The sequence below is a fragment of the Mercenaria mercenaria genome, unplaced genomic scaffold (genome assembly GCF_021730395.1).
Source record: "Mercenaria mercenaria strain notata unplaced genomic scaffold, MADL_Memer_1 contig_3679, whole genome shotgun sequence".
NCBI lineage: Eukaryota > Metazoa > Mollusca > Bivalvia > Venerida > Veneridae > Mercenaria > Mercenaria mercenaria.
This window is the reverse complement of record NW_026461841.1, coordinates 3,935-20,608: the sequence shown is the minus strand read 5'-3', so window position 1 is coordinate 20,608 and position 16,674 is coordinate 3,935. Positions and strand designations below refer to the sequence as shown.

The 16,674-nt window shown below is 36.7% G+C and overlaps 1 protein-coding gene across 1 annotated transcript in view; it reads left to right on the top strand.

Moving 5' to 3' along the window:
- Positions 1-16,316, top strand: part of LOC128553293 (plexin-A1-like) — a gene marked incomplete at its 5' end in the record, with an annotated part of 59,076 nt that extends 42,760 nt beyond the window's left edge. Inside the window, 2 exons of the mRNA XM_053534424.1 lie at positions 5,585-5,672; positions 14,207-16,316. Coding sequence (XP_053390399.1) covers positions 5,585-5,672; positions 14,207-14,596 — 478 coding nt within the window. The remainder of the gene's footprint in view (positions 1-5,584; positions 5,673-14,206) is intronic.
- Between the last annotated feature and the right edge of the window lie 358 nt (positions 16,317-16,674).

Here is a 16,674-nt window from a genome sequence, read left to right as displayed (position 1 = left end):
TCACTTAAGCCTGAAGTGCTCAGGATGAGCTTTTGTGACCACTCACCATCCATTCGTTCATCTGCCCGTCTGTCCTCTCTTTCCTCCAAACAACATCTTCTCTGAAATCATTTGATGGAAAGTGATGAAACTTGGTTTGGATGGTACTCTACAAAATATAGAAAATAGAAAACCACAGGTCACCCTAACTCGACATAAATGAAAATATTGCAGCCTCGGTTCAAAACTTGTTTTGGAACTTTTGCACTTTTTAAAACTTCTTCAAAACGTCTATTCCATACAAAATGCCACAGCACCCAAAAGGAAAACTTTAAAAATCTCCTTTTCACAAACAGCAAGGCTCAGGGCTTACATACATATTATGTAACATTTTCTAGTGGTCCTCTAGCAATTTGTTCAAAGTATGCATTGGCCCTCCCCAGGGGTCTGTGGTTTAACATAGGCTTATATGATAGGAAAACTTTATAAACCTTCTCATTTAAAACCTGAAGGTCTAAATCTTAGATATTTGGCAGTGTGTCCAAATCATGCCCTTTATGTCAAAATTGGTCCAGTCCAGGTGTTCACTTGCTTTACATAGACTTTAGGAATACCTTTAAAGAGCTTCATGTCTATGAATCCAAGCTTTTGAGCTAAGATAGTTGGCATGTAGCTTTGTGTTGTTGTCTTTTACATTTTTTTTTTCAAATCATGCCTCAGGAATCAAAACTGGCCCCATGCAAGGTCACTTATTTGTATAAAAAAACTTTCTTAGTCCCTATTGGAATCATGTGAGTGATTTCAGGCCATCATAGCCCTCTTGCTTTAAAATTATATTTTCTTATATAGGTGGTCCAACCATGTTAATTTTAGCATAAATATAATTTAATTTTCAATTAGAAGAAATTCATTAGAAATGCAAATTTGAAAAATTATTACTACCTCCCTTTGTGCAAGCTATCTTGGTTGTGGAACCAAGATATATTGGAAGAGTTAAGATATATTTATGCCCCGCCATAAAATGGGGGGGCCCATATAGTGTTACCCCTGTCCGTGTGTGTGTTTGGGAAAGGGTGGTGTTCGTGTCCGGGCCATAACTTTGACATGCATGGTCTGATTTCAGAATAATTTGACACAAATGATAAGCATGGATATAGGATGTGTCATGCGCAAAACCATTTCACTAGCTCAAAGGTCAAGGTCACAGTCCTTTTGTTGAACTTAGCCAGTTTTCACTACATAAGTGCTCTTCGTGTCCGGGCCATAACTTTGACATGCATGGTCCAATTTTAGAATAATTTGACCCAAATGATAAGCATGGATAGACAATGTGTCATGCACAAAACCATTTCACTTGCTCAAAGGTCAAGGTCACAGTCCTTGGTTGAACTTAGCCAATTTTCATTACATATACAGATTACTAAATTTTCTGATTTTCCTACAATATTTTTTTTGTAAATAAATAGGGCCAAGAGCCTTCTTTTAGTTCATGAGCAGTACCATGCCTTTGACCTTTCTCATGTTGCTGGGGCATCTGTGTCTGTGACACATTTCTAGTTTTAAAACGTGCAGTTTGGTTCAGATTGCAGAAATATTCTGATATGTATCAAATATAATGTAAAACTAGAAAATATGTTGAAATGAAATGAAATACTGCACTTCTTTTAAATGATTTCATATTAGAAAGGGTAATAATAAAATTTTATAAAAGAACAATAAGACAGACATTTATAATAGGGATGTTACCATTTGTAATTTGTAATTTTATTTCTTATATTAATCTCTTAATATTGTAGTGCCCCCGCCCTGGTCACTGTACTTTACTTGGGTTAGGGTAAAAAATAATGTTAAATGTAAACAGACCAAGGGCAAGGGGACTGAGTCCACCAATTACAATACTGTAAGGTTATTCATTGTTCAGGGATAAGCAATATGTTGACTAAACTAGGGTCTGGTCGCGACCCTATAGGCTGGTAGCGCCCAAGACAAGGCTGGTAGCGCCCAAGTTAAAAGGCTGGCAATGCCCGAGTTCAAAGGCTGGTAGCGCCCGAGTTCAAATTTATTTCAAAGTTTAAAATAAACTACTGACAACGTTCCTTTCGGCTTCAAACAACTTTTATTTATGGGAAGCCTTAACAAAACTATTAATTATTACTGAATAAAATAATCAGTAATGAAATATAAACCATGAAAATATCAGGCAAAAGTCGTGTAGCAGGCGGACCGAGAACCAACTCTAAAATTACAGAGTTTTCTAAGAGAAAAACAGCCAAATACTGCTGATAAAATAACTGTATAATTTAATGATAATAAGTACCGTGCAGTTTCAAAGTTTGAATAATTTGTATAGGTTTTAGAAGTGTAAATAAAAAAAAATGTTTAAGAACAAACTGACAAACAGCCTTTCTATACGAGAGACGGAGGCAAAGTGATGATTCTAGCGTTCTAATAATTAACCTTTGTGGTATGCAATGGTATGCAAATGAGGATGAATACCAGAATCTAAATTAGTCTGAATAAGGTCAAAGTCGGAAATAGCTGGACAGGTCCGTAACAGAGTTGATGCTACGAACTTACTTTGGCCGACCATTACGTCATTCGGGATACGAATGTTTCCTTATATGCAAATAAGGCGAAGCTTAACCTCTAAACTGGTGTAAACAAACAAAGTCGGACAGAAATAAATAATAAAACAATATAGAACGTTACGAATCAACACTACATGCCAAGTATTAAATATCAAATACTTGACAATAAAAGTTAAAGGTCCATTACTAAAACCCGAAAGAGTATTATATGAAAACCAGAGTTTGTAGCTGAGACTTCCTATTTACTGAAAATATGGCCCACTGCATCGGTTCTGACCAAATAGTCATGAATATGTTCAAGAATAACTAACAAATAAACAAAAAATGTTGCCTATGTCAAACCGAAAGTATGCTTTCCGACTGCTTACGAACCCGTCGAGCATCTTCGGACATTTTCGGAAGAATCCTCCGAAACGAGGCTATAATTTATAAATAGATGCAAAATATATCATATGCCCAAACGATAACGTGATTTTTACAAACTTAGCACATGGAATTCAACAATTTTGTAACTCACAAAAACTTCATGAAAATCATTCTTATAATACAGGTAATATACAGCTTACTACAAGTTTTCATAAGGACAATTCAGGCCCTTCCCGAATAAAAGTGTTTTTTACAACTTCGTCTGTAAACTTTTTCAGTTAATCTCTTTTCAGTATAATTTTAAGATATAAAATGAGTAACTGTCTTACACTGCAGAAACAAAGTATGATTGAAATTACCTAAATACACTTATTTATGTACACATGGCTACATTAATTTAATAAGATTTTAGACATTAAACACATTGTCTTGGCCTAATATATGTCACTGTCAATTTTAAATTTAAATTTTGTACATCTCATATTTTTCGTGCAAGTCGTGCATAATTACCATCATGGAAATACAGTTATTTTGTTGCGCGTCTTAAATGGATATTCGTTTGAAACAATTTTAAAATCACGTGATCCCGAAGAATTTCCGACCGATTACGGAAAAGCGATAAACACGAAAGTAGGACAAAATGACCCCCCATGTCAGTCTAAGAAAATACAGAAACAATCATTTGTTTCTCTGTACATGTGTTGATTTCAAGGGAATATTGCACGGCTATCGTAATGTTTAGTACTATATTTCAAAATGTGTAGTTTTTTTTTAAGATTTATGTCTATTCATTTGTCTTTATTTTGCACCTTTAACTATTTCTGCAGAATATGAAGCGATTTCAGTCTGCTTGTACAAGATTTTAGTCACCCGGTGCATACGTACAAAAATCCAAGATGGTTGACAACTTTCAAAATTTCAACTGACATAAACTTTTATGAAGTTTTACAAAGTCAACAATGGACATTACATGAAAACCTCGATTTAATTTAATACAGCAGGTGATTGTTGATTGAACTGTTGAATACCTCAGGCTGACATTGCGTACTTTTATAGAAAATCCCTGTGAAAGCTAGAATTACAGTTTCACTAACTGACACAAGCATGACATAAATAGAGTTCTAACATTTTGAAATGTAATTTAGTAAACAACAATTTAACAATGCGACTGGTTATCAGTCAATGTCTGGAAATGTTACAGAACAATGAACTGTGATTAAACAGTAGCTGACAGATAGCCTGACAATTTTAACATCAAAAATGAAAACTACTGATAGGCTGTAAAACAATGCAAAACAATTGCATAAAAACAAGGTCGTGAGGCATCCTGCCTCACAATATGAATTAAGGCACTGCCTAGCATGGGGATTTATCTTTTATACATCCACTTACAAAGAAATATTCGACACACAAAAGAAAGGGAAAGTTCGCTCCTACAGTGAAGTTTACATTTAGTGTCATAATGCCTCTTACAGCAAATATCATATTTTGCAAAATCTATGGGAAGCTGTAACGATGACGTCATTCACCGCGTTCTCACACTGGCTTTAAGAATTTTTTTTGTTAGTTTGCACTCCACGCAGAAACTTGACGTCCTCTACACTTCCTACTGTTTTAAAAGTGTTTTTCAGTTCCATGTACAGTTATCATTACGTAAAAGAATCATGTTGGCGCGGTTTACGAATTTCTGTGACTGATTCGGGGTGCTCGGATGTTCATGCAGGCAACCAGTCTGCGGCGTGTACATAAACTAGAACCGAAAAACATCGAAAAAATTGCCTCAGTATATGCAAACAACAAAGATGATAACTATATAAGGACATTACCGTCTCGGGGATTTTCATCCCCTAATAAAGTAAATGAAAAGTAGAAAATGTAATAAAATGTTGCTTAAATGTGAATGTTAATTATTGAATGACCACTTTTAAAAAAATCATAGATGGCAAAGAAATGAAGTGAAGCATACTACAATACAAGAACCATCATCTTTCATTGATAATGATAAAAGTATTTGACTTTTATATCCTAAAAAACAGAGTATTGGGAGGTATATTAAAATCATCTTACAGTTGGCTGGATGTTCTGTGCAATTCAAAATCTATTATCCAGCACCCATCTCTCAAGATTTTACTTTGAACACTCTCAAAGTCTCATATTAAGCTAAATCTAAATGCTTGGGTTATTATGTCTCCCACCACACAGTGTTGTAGGAGACATATTGATTTACTCCTGTCTGTGTGTCCGTCCATCAGTGTGTCTGTCACAAATCTTGTCCATGCTCTAAGTTGAACATTTCTGATCCGATCTTCACCAATCTTGAACAAAATGTGTTTGACCAGAAGTCCTCAGCCAAGTTCAATAACTAGCCAAATCTGCCAAGGCACTTCAGAATTATGTATATTTGTAGTGAGTAAACAGTACATAAAGACTGACTATTTAGGTGATTAGGCAGTTGTGGGATACATGCACTTTTCTCAAAAGCAACTCTAGTTACTTATATTGAATAAAACTTGATATATTGTTGAAATGAGGAAATGAAAAAAAAACTGTCTTCAATAATTGCTTAATCCATCATGCTGTCATTTCAGGGAACAGACATTTTGTATTTGTGGATATTTTTGTAATAAGATTTCTAACATTCTGCATTACAGTGGTGGAACTGGAATTACAATTACTGGAAAAAACATGAACAATACTCACATTGCAAAAGTAGAAGGAAATTTTCAAGGTGAAAAATTGGTAAGAAAACTTTTAAAATGTTTAAGATTATTAAACTACCCATATTAGAACTTGATGAAAGAATACAAGATGGAATAAGAGGATCAAGTTTTATGGACCCAAAGAAACTATCTAAGTTTTGTCTTTTCACAGAGGACTGCAAGTATGTTACGCTGACAGATATAAAACAATATTTGAGGGCCATATTGCTCCAGACTGCAGTTGTTATTGCAGGACATTTTTGAGTCGGCTAAAGGCTGAAAGCCTTTTGACGAGTCCTTGCTGTTCAGCGATTCTCTAAATGGACCGAATAACATGTGAAGGGATGTAGTTCCATTAGATTTCTCAAATTTCAAACAATTCACTGCATGAATGAAGTTAAGTTGTGTCAATTCCCTTTGCTATGACCAATATACGATGTAATCTGTCATATTTATGACTTGTAATTGTGCAATACTCGAATGTAACTCATTAAGCATAAATGTGCATTTTAAGAATTGCGCAGGCTTACAAAGCTTGCGTAACATCCAGCGAAAGATAAAAAATAGTTCCACAGGGCTACAGATAAGATGCGTATTAGCGTAAATTACGTATAGAAATAATGCAAATACGCATGTCTAATAATTTCTAAGCGTATAAAAACGTATATAAAATTACAGAAACTCACACAATGCTTTTTTAAAAACAAAATCTGAATCGTCTGGATGCGTTAGGTAACATAGCCGATCAGCCTTAATTCTCCCACATTGAACGTATACACGCATTGTATGATTTCTATAAACTTTGCGTGGGTTGAATTTTGCAGTCAGTAAACAGATAAATTATCGGAAGAAGAAGCTCTTACTGGTTTGTTTAGTTACTACTGATATTAAAAATGATTTTAATTCTTACTTTTCGAGAAATAAACAAATCGGCGAAACATTAAATTGTATTTTCTTGTAGTTTTTGAAATCGAAATAAGATCGTCTATGTTTGGCTGCTTTCACGAAATAAAACAACTTTTTTATGAAAAGATTTAAATAAGAGGTAATTTAACCGTAAACTTCAATGTCAGATACTGCCAATTGCTGCTAAATGTCTCCGTATCATCACAATTTGTAAAATATATTGTTGATACTGGAGAAAAGTGTAATCGTATCCGGATATAATATTTTGGGTAAATATCGAGCTGTGTTATGAAATTTTAAGAAAAAAAACTAAAAACAAACTGAAACTGGTAGACTATACTGTCAGTACATCAATCATTAGCCGACTCAGGCCCTTCAGGCCTTTGATTATATGCCTGTACTGAAAAAACTGACACATTATGTGATGGTGCATGCATCAGTCTGTCTGTTTGTACGTCTGTCATAATCCGGTTGGATTCATGTCCCCACGAAATGGCTGTTTTGACCGAAACCACGAAATTTCATGCCCACAAAATCAAATGATTTTACAGTACCTACAAACTGAATGATAATGGGCAGCAAAGGGGAAAGAAACTGACTAAGTTTGTTCTTTCCCCCTAGTATGTGTATGTCAATATAAAAGACAGTGAAGGGGAAAGAAACTGACTAGTTGGTTCATTACCCCCTAGCAGGGCTCCGGAAATTTTGATAACTCAATCGGTCCGAAACGAAAATCGTGACATCGGCGCTACCCCACCCACCGCATTCCCAAAATTACGTATTTTGTAAAACGTGACAGAGTAAAGAAATAAGCATGTCATGCAATAAAACTGAGTTACCGGTCACCGGGAGTTACCATACAATTAAGACAGTTATTCAGCGTTATGTGTGATCGCTACTTTGTTTAAATTTCGATGTTTTTCCTGCAAGGATAAAATTGCCGGCATTGACACTGTGTATGTAACTAGTGTAAAAGCCAATGCACGTGACTTCGGTACCATATACACGGCAGATACTTTGTGATGTTTCCTCATTCTTTGACAGAATTCTATAAAATACAATGCGTCAAAGTGAATTACACGACACATATTCTCTGCTAAACAGCCTCAGTATTTTAAGAATACTCTGCCGCGGACCGAATGTGTACGTTATGTGAATGCTGAGATCGAATTTCCCGCATTTATAGTACCAAAAGGTAATGCGGGTTGGCCACAGATATTTCATTTCACTTACGTTGTACTTCAATAAGCAACTACATTTTATAAAGTTATATGTCTCTTCTGATGTAAACAAAATTTCATTTTGAAACGTTTTTTAAAAGACCAATTTGATGAACAGCGCCACTCCGGTTTTCTTTATCATTCATGTTTGTCAGTCCACTTTTTTTCTTTTTTTGTACAGTCGGGTTTCAATGACGATTTTCTGCACTTGTTTCAACTGGAGCCCCAACAAATGAATCATGTAATTTTTTCAAATCAAGTAATTATAAAAAAACCATTTTTATTGGTTTTCCGTGTTATGTCTCTTTAAATCAAAGAGTACATGATTAAATGCAGTGAGCATTTATTTTTTACCCGTGATTGAACATAACCTTTTGAAATAAACCATCCGTCAGATTCTAAATAAAAGAAGTGGATCCCCATCAAAATGATTTGGATCCAGTCAGAAACATTTGGAAACCAGTCAAAAATGTTTAATACATTGCAGTCGGCTGTCTGCAAACATTAAAGGATGTGCCGAGCGAGCGCTGATTGCGTCATGTGCTAATTACGGACCGATTATCAAAGTGACAATCAGACCGATTGACACGTTTATTGATTATCTGAAGGTGCGAGCAAGTATTTCCTGCTTGGCAGGTGATCGTGTGTTGAGATATCAGACCGAAATTTATACTTTTCTCCATTTTAATGGGACCGATTTTTTTCGTTTTTTCACTTCACAAATCGGTCTGAAAAGTCAAAAATCGGTCCAAAACCGACAAACTGGCAGATTTCCGAAGCCCTGCCCTCTAGTATGTGTATATCAACATGCCTGAATGATAATAGACAGTGAAGGGGGAAGAAACTGACTAGTTGGCTCTTTCCCCCAAGTATTGTAACACCCATAGGTGCTAAGTCAGTAATGGCAGGCGGAAGAAATTAAAGTCAACACAGTTTTAAGTTCATGGTTGTAATGAGCAATATAGATTGCTAGAAATTATTAATAAACTTTCTAACTGATTTCAGTAGTCCATAAAAATACATCACAATTTAATATTTCTGATGTAAAACAGTTCCAAATATTTATAGTAATCAGATATTCATTACTATTTAAACAACTGCCAATTCTGTTGAACGGTAATAATTAATAGTACATTTTCTTTAAGTAGTATTAAGTTATCAGGCATACAATATTGTACCACTAAGCTTTACTAGTCGGCTCTGTAGATCAAAGATCAAGGTCACAAATAGAGCTGAAAGGTCAAAACTTTGCATGGTATTTTGTGTTTGGGAGAATAACTAAATAACCATGCAAAGTATTGACTTCAAACTTGGCATGTAGGTAGATGGCAATGAGATGATGTGCATGAATGGGGTCTTATGGCCACGGTCACAAATTGAGCTCAAGGTCACAGCAAGGTTAAATCTGCCCATCATACTTTGTGTCCTGAGCATGAATTAAAGAATATTAAAGGCATTGACTTGAAACTTGGAATTTGGTCAGGTGGTGATGAGACAGTGTGCAGACTTCTAAATTTTTGCCCTTTAGTATCGAAACACACCCCTTACTTAGCCTCTCCCTCAAACCTCTCACCAAAAATATCTTTACATTTTGCTTCCATCCTCTGATATAACCCTATGGGCATATATTGCCCTGCTTTTCGAAGCTCTTGTGAAAGATATCGTAGAAAATTATTGCTTACTTATTGAGGTATGCACAGAAACTCAGCAACCATTTGCGCCTCATCGATGTGGGTTCGAAACCTCATTTGGGGCGTAGAATTCTTCACGTGAGGAAGCCATCCAGCTGGCTTACGGAAGGTCGGTGGTTCTACCCGGGTGCCCGCTCGTGATGAAATATGCTCGGAGGAAAGTCGCCATATGACCTAAAATTGTGTCGGTGCGACAATAAACCCAACAAAAACAAAAACAAAAACAAAACAAAAACAGAAACTCAGCAGGTCATTGATGTATTGATATGTTTGTCACTAAGTAATAACAAGCCTTAACACTACATAAAGAACTTTGATCTTAAATAGGATGCCACTATAGTTTTCATGGTTGATCACTGAAAAATGTTATTTCATAATTTTATTAGTCCCCTACTGGTTGAAAACCAGTTTCGGGGACTACAGGAATGCACTTTTCCGTCATTCCGTCCGTCCGCAATTTCGTGTCCGGTCCATAACTCTTTTATCCATGAAGGGATTTTATTATTGCTTGGCACAAATGTTCCCCATGATGAGACGACATGTCATGTGCAAAACCTGGACCCCTAGCTTAAAGGTCAAGGTCACAATTGGAGGTCAAAGGTCAACAGGGCTTTTTTCCTGTCCGGTTCATAACTCTCCCATCCATGAAGGGATTTTAATATCACCTTGCACAATTGTACCTCATAATAACACGATGTGTCATGCACAACTTTCAGACCCCTAGCTCAAAGGTCAAGGTCACACTTAGTAGTCAAATGTTAACATGGCATGAACAGGGTCTGTTTCGTGTCCGGTCCATAACTGTTTCATCCATGAAGGGATTTTAATATTACTTGACACAAATGTTCCCTATGATGTGACGACTTGTCATGCGCAAAACCTGCACCCCTAACTCAAAGGTCAAGGTCACAGTTACAGGTCAAAGGTCAACAGGGCTTTTTTCCTGTCAGGTCCATAACTCTCTCATCCATGAAGGGATTTTAATATCAATTGGCAAAATTGTATGTCATAATAAGACGATGTGTCATGCACAACTTTCAGACCCCTAGCTCAAAGGTCAAGGTCACACTTAGTAGTCAAATGTTAACATGGCATGAACAGGGTCTGTTTCGTGTCCGGTCCATAACTCTGTCATTCATTAAGGGATTTCAATATTACTTGGCAGAGATGTTCTCCATGATGAGACAACGTGTCACGCGCAAATCCCGGAGCCCTTGCTCAAAGGTCAAGGTCATACTTAGAGGTCAAAGGTCTAATTCAAGAAGGACTTTGTCTGGAGCATTTCTTCTTTATGCATGGAGGAATTTTAATGTAACTTGGCACAAATGTTCACCACCATAAGACAAATTGTCTTGCACCAGAACTAGGTCGCTAGGTCTAAGGTCAAGGTCATACTTAGAGGTCAAAGGTCAAATTCAAGAATTACTTTGTCTGGAGCATTTCTTCTTTATGCATGGAGAGATTTTGATGTAATTTGGCACAAATGTTCACCACCATCAGGCACACTTTTTTATAATTACGTCCCTTTGTTGTTACTATAAATAGATTACATCGTAACTCTTTTATTACTGGCTGTAGGGAAAAATCGAGACCACTTTTCTGTGGTACAACATGCATGTTACATCCAATATTTAGGTGTATTTTGATCTATCTCTACCTTGTAAAGATTTTCTTGTGGACTTTCATTTTATAGATTTTTTTGTTTTTTTTGTTAGGATTTATTTCACTTTGTTGTTACTATAAATAACTTTTATGATAACTTTTTGTATAATCGGCCAAAAAAATTCCAAATGAAAACAACTGTACGTTTTTATATATGCAAATTTTAATCCAAGTGCTTTGTTATATTATATTGTATAGATAGTACAATATTGTTTATACATCATTGACAAATATCAGTTCATTATGTTATACTGCAGTAGAGAAAATTAGGTGCCTTCCAGTAGGGGACTTTGTATTGCATGGCAATACATCATTCACTTGTTTGAATAGATGTGTTGTTTTGGTGTTAATTGGCGATTGCCTTTGTATGGTTGTTTTATTTTTACTGTTTTTCAAAGAAATGCTATTTTTGTGTGTATTTAATTGTCATCAGGGGTGAAGTTCTGTCCATATAAACATAATTGAATGAACTTACGTCTTGATCTAATTTCTGTGATAATACGATAAGGAATATATGTGCAATGGACAAAGTGACATTACTTATGGACCAACCCTCGTATATGCCTCGGAAACTAGATGCATTATTGGAACACCTGTGACAGCAGACAGCATCCACTAAAGTTGACCAATCTCTAACCAGGGGTCTCGCGGGATAGTGACTTGGGCGAATCAGTCGCTTTGAAACTTCACTCAAAACTTACCTCAAAGCAAAATTCAAGTCGCCCGATTTTTTTCTGATCCACACTTGCTAATTACAGCTACGCGGACTGTTCACAATTTGCACAATGTCAAATCACCTTTCCAATCACTTCACAGCGTTGAGGTAGAAATAAAAAATCGATGCAGTCTTCCCACTTCTCCCTAAATCAGCTTGAGGGAGAAGTGACTTCTCCCAAAAAATTGTACCTTGTGAGTCCCGTGTCAGACTAGAGCAGTTCTTGATGTTCTATGATGTTCACCAGACTTAGTGAAAGTGTTGTGGGTATAATGTCTCAGCCCGATAAGTAGCTAGAGGTCCCAATGTGAAATAAGCATGGTCACAATGTTTATGGGCGTAATATCTCGACCAAGTTCAATAATAATCTGTGCAGATTGAGCTATTGCCCGTGAATATCTCAGAATTGTGAAAAATTTTAGAGTTGCCTCAGTCTGTCTGTCAGTCCGTCCGAAATGTGTCATGCATATCTCAAAAAGTATTTGGCCCGGCCCAGAGTCATTAAACCTCACAGCATGGGAAGTTGTGCACCTGATGTTTTAATTGGGATCACACACAGCCAGACCAGAGTTATGGCCCTTAACTTAATCAAAAATATTGCATGAAAAGGCCCAAAGTTTGTGTTGCATGTGTCTCATAAAGTATATGAAGCAGGATTATGAAACATGAAGGAAACATTATTCAGCATGTTAAGTTGTGCACCAGGGTTTTTTTTTTAGAGATATCACTCAGCCAGACCCAGAGTTATGGCCCTTGACTTAAGTCAGAAATATGCATAAAAGGTGTAAAAGTTTGTGTCACACATATCTAAAAAAATATTTGACCTATGATCATGAAACATCATAGGAATATTAGTTAGCACGTGAAGTTGTGCACCTGGGATTTTGTCTCTGATTTCTGTCAGTCAGACCAGAGTTATTGGCCTTGATCAAAATTGTGCAGAAAAATTTGTGTTGCATGCATCTCAGAAAGTATTTGACTCGGAGTTTTAAAAAAATATGACTTTTGTGTATGTTAAAGTTGTGCACTTAGTGTTCTGTTTGGGATTTTAAAGGCAAAGTAATTTGCTGTGACGTGCATATTTTTGACAGTTTGCCAGAGATTCTGCTAAAGTAATTTGTATGTAAGTTAGTATTAGATGAAAGGGCTTCAAATGATACAGCATGCTCTCACTAGAAAGCTACTGTTTTGTTATACAATGATAAGTTTGTTTATTTTAATCTCAAAAAGTCCTAAGATGAGAGAACCCTCCTACTTAGCTCAATCGGGAAAGCATAGAACTACAAAGCACAGGGTTGTGAGTTCAGTCCCTAGACAAGGTATATGTTCTCTGTAATGACTTGATGAAAAACATTTTTGTATGCAGTCATTTCATCTTCCATCTCTGATTCATGTGGAGCAAAAGGTTGGCAGTTACTTACAAAGAATAAGTAAGTACTGGTACAGAATCCAGTAACATTGGTTTGGTATTGAAAATTGGCACTTAACCCGAATCTAACAAACAAACAAAAATCAAATAATGAGAGCTTGAAATTCAGCAGAATGAAAACAAAGTTTCAGGTCACATTTAAATCGGTATTAACTGAGGGTTTTTATACGCCCGTCTCTGGAAGAGTGGGACGTATTATATGAACACCCGTGGTGGCGGGCGGCGGCAGGCGGGCAGCTTCCAAAGCATGTCCGCTCTCTTTGTCGAACTGTTTTCATTGGATCTTAACTTGCTGACAATGTTTGTTGGCATAATATCTCGGCCAAGTTTGATAACCAGCCAAATCGTCCCAGGCACTCTTGGATTATGGCCCTTGAATTACTAGGAAAACAGCAAATTTAGCCTTGTCCGCTCTCTAAGTAAAGCAGTTTTCATACGATCTTCACCAGACTTGCTGACAATGTTTGTGGGCATAATAATATCTTGCCCAAGTTCGATAACCAGCCATATCGCCCCAGGCACTCTCGGATTATGACCCATGAATTACTCGAAAAACTGCAAATTTAGCCTTGTCCGCTCTCTTATGTCCAAAAGTTTTCATTCGGTCTTCAATAAACTTGCTGAAAATGTTTGTGGGCATAATATCTCAGCCAAGTTTGATAACCAACCAAATTGCCAAATGGCCCTTGAATTACTCAAAAAACTGCGAATTTAGCCTTGTCTGCATTCAAGTTGAACAGTTTTTATCCGATCTTCACCAAACTTGCTGACAATGTTTGTGGGCATAATATCTTGGCCAAGTACGATAACCACCCAAATCACCTCAGACACTCCTGGATTATGCCCCTTGAGTTAGGCTAAGTTCGACGACGGACGTATTTAGTGACAATCTGGCAGACATTTGTATTAGAGGTGACTAGATCTTTAGAGGGTAAGAATATCTTCTTGCAGAAGTCAACATGTGAAATTCAGTCTCCAACAAAGACTATTTGTAGAGCGCCCAAAGCTACAAAGGCTGTGCAAGATATGGTTGAAGAGCTGATAAAATCCCCCAGGACAAAACGATCTGACTGTAGTACATGCATAGATATTACAGTGTACCTTGATGGCTTTGGAGCAAATTTCACCTTAACATACTATCGAGATCCATCCATACACCCGTTTGAAGAGAAAGATAAGGTGCATTTATTTAGCGACGAAAATAAAAAACTCACTATACGTGTAAGTACTTTTGCTCTAAATACCTTGTTAGATTTTCTTGACATGGTTGCCCAAACAAGATATATTACCTTTCTTTACCTATCTTGGTTGTGCAATCTAGATAGATTGGATATGAATTAATTACAGAGCTAAACACTGTTTTAAAACTTGCCTTTTGGTTCATTTTTAGCTCGACTATTCAAAGAATAGGTAGAGCTATTGGACTCAATCATGCGTTGGCGTTGGCATCCGCGTCGGCGTCAGCATCCCGATTTGGTTAAGTTTTTGTATGTAAGCTGGTATCTCAGTAACCACTTACTGGAATGGATTGAAACTTCACACACTTATTCACTGTGATAAACTGACTTACATCGCACAGGTTCCATAACTCTATTTTGCTTTTTTACAAAATTATGCCCCTTTTTCAACTTAGAAATTTTTGGTTAAGGTTTATATGTAAGCTCCGGTATCTCAGTACCTACTAAAAGGAATGGATTGAAACATCACGCACTTGTTCACTGTGATGATCTGACATGCATTGCAAAGGTTCCATAACTCTACTTTGCATTTGTCCGTCGTCAGTTCGTGCGTGTGTCTGTCAACAATTTTTTGTCTGCACGATAGTGGTTTTATTTATGATTTTATTTTAACCAAACTTGCACACAACTTAAATCACCATAAGATCTCGGTTCCTTTCTTGAACTGGCCAGATCCCATTATGGGTTCCAGAGTTATGGCCCCTGAAAGGGCCAGAATTAGCTATTTTGACCTTTTCTACACAATAGCAGCTTCCTTTTTGATTTGAATTTAATCAAACTGGCACAAAACTTGTGTCACAATAAGATCTCGGTTCCTTTCTTGAACCGGCCAGATCCCTTAATGGGTTCCAGAGTTATGGCCCCTGAAAGGGCCAAAATTAGCTATTTTGACCTTGTCTGCACAATAGCAGCTTCATTTATGATTTGAATGTAATCAAACTTGCACAAAACTTGTGTCACCATAAGATTTTGGTTCCTTTCTTGAACCGGCCAGATCCCATTATGGGTTCCTGAGTTATGGCCCCTGAAAGGGCCAAAATTAGTTATTTTGACCTTGTCTGCACAATAGCAGCTTCATTTATGATTTGATTTTAACCAAACTTGCACACAACTTGTATCACCATAAGATCTCGATTCCTTTTTATACGCCTGAACGGACGTATTATGTTATCGCCTCGGTGTCCGTCTGTCTGTCTGTCTCTTGGTTAGCAATTTCCCTTCCGCTCTGTTACTCTTGAACCCCTTGAAGGATTTCAAAGAAACCTGACACAAATGTTCACCGCATTGACACGACGTGCAGAGCACATGTTTCGGATGGCTCACTTCAAGGTAAAGGTCACGCTTAGGGGTCAAAGGTCATGACAGGGGTCAAAGGTCATATGACTTTGTTTTGTGTGTGTATTGCTCTGCATTTGCATTGCATTGCAGTGCTCTTGTTTTTATATGGCAGATCTTTCTTTTGTTCACTTACAATAATTTTTTTTTAATTACTTCCCTTTTACATTACTATAAATAGCTTATTTTTAGTAAATTTTTTTATTATTGGCCGTAGGGAAAGACCGAGACCACTTTTCTGTGGTACAACATGGATGGTACCTCCAATTTTTAGGTGTATTTTGACATATCTGTACCTTGTAAGAATTTTTGTTTCTTTTTGGTTAAATTTCTTCCCTTTGTTGTTCCTGTCCTTTGGACTTAGATATTTTTTCTAAGAACCTTCTTGTCCTTAAGTGCAATGATAACAGGTGAGCAATTTAGGGCCATTTTGGCCCTCTTGTTTAAAATAAAGCCTTGAAATTTGGATGACATATACAGTTTTGCACACCGATCTTAAAACTGACTTTCAGTGACCATGAATGTGACCTACTGACCTACTTTTTTAATATTTTTGCCCCCCCTTTAAAGAAGGAGGGGTATATTTTTTGCAGATGTCGGTCGGTCGGTCTGTATGTAGACCAATCCATTTCCGGATGATAACTCAAGAACGCTTGGGCCTAGGATCATGAAAGTTGATAGGAAGTTGGTCATTCCCAGCAGATGACTCCTATTCAGGCTTTCAAGTAGTCCTACTTTTTCCTACTTTTCCTACTTTTTAGGTCTGTTCCTACTTTTTTCCTACTTTTTTTGAAAAAACTCCTACTATTCCTACTTTTTTATCTAAAGAAGAAAAAATATGTTAAG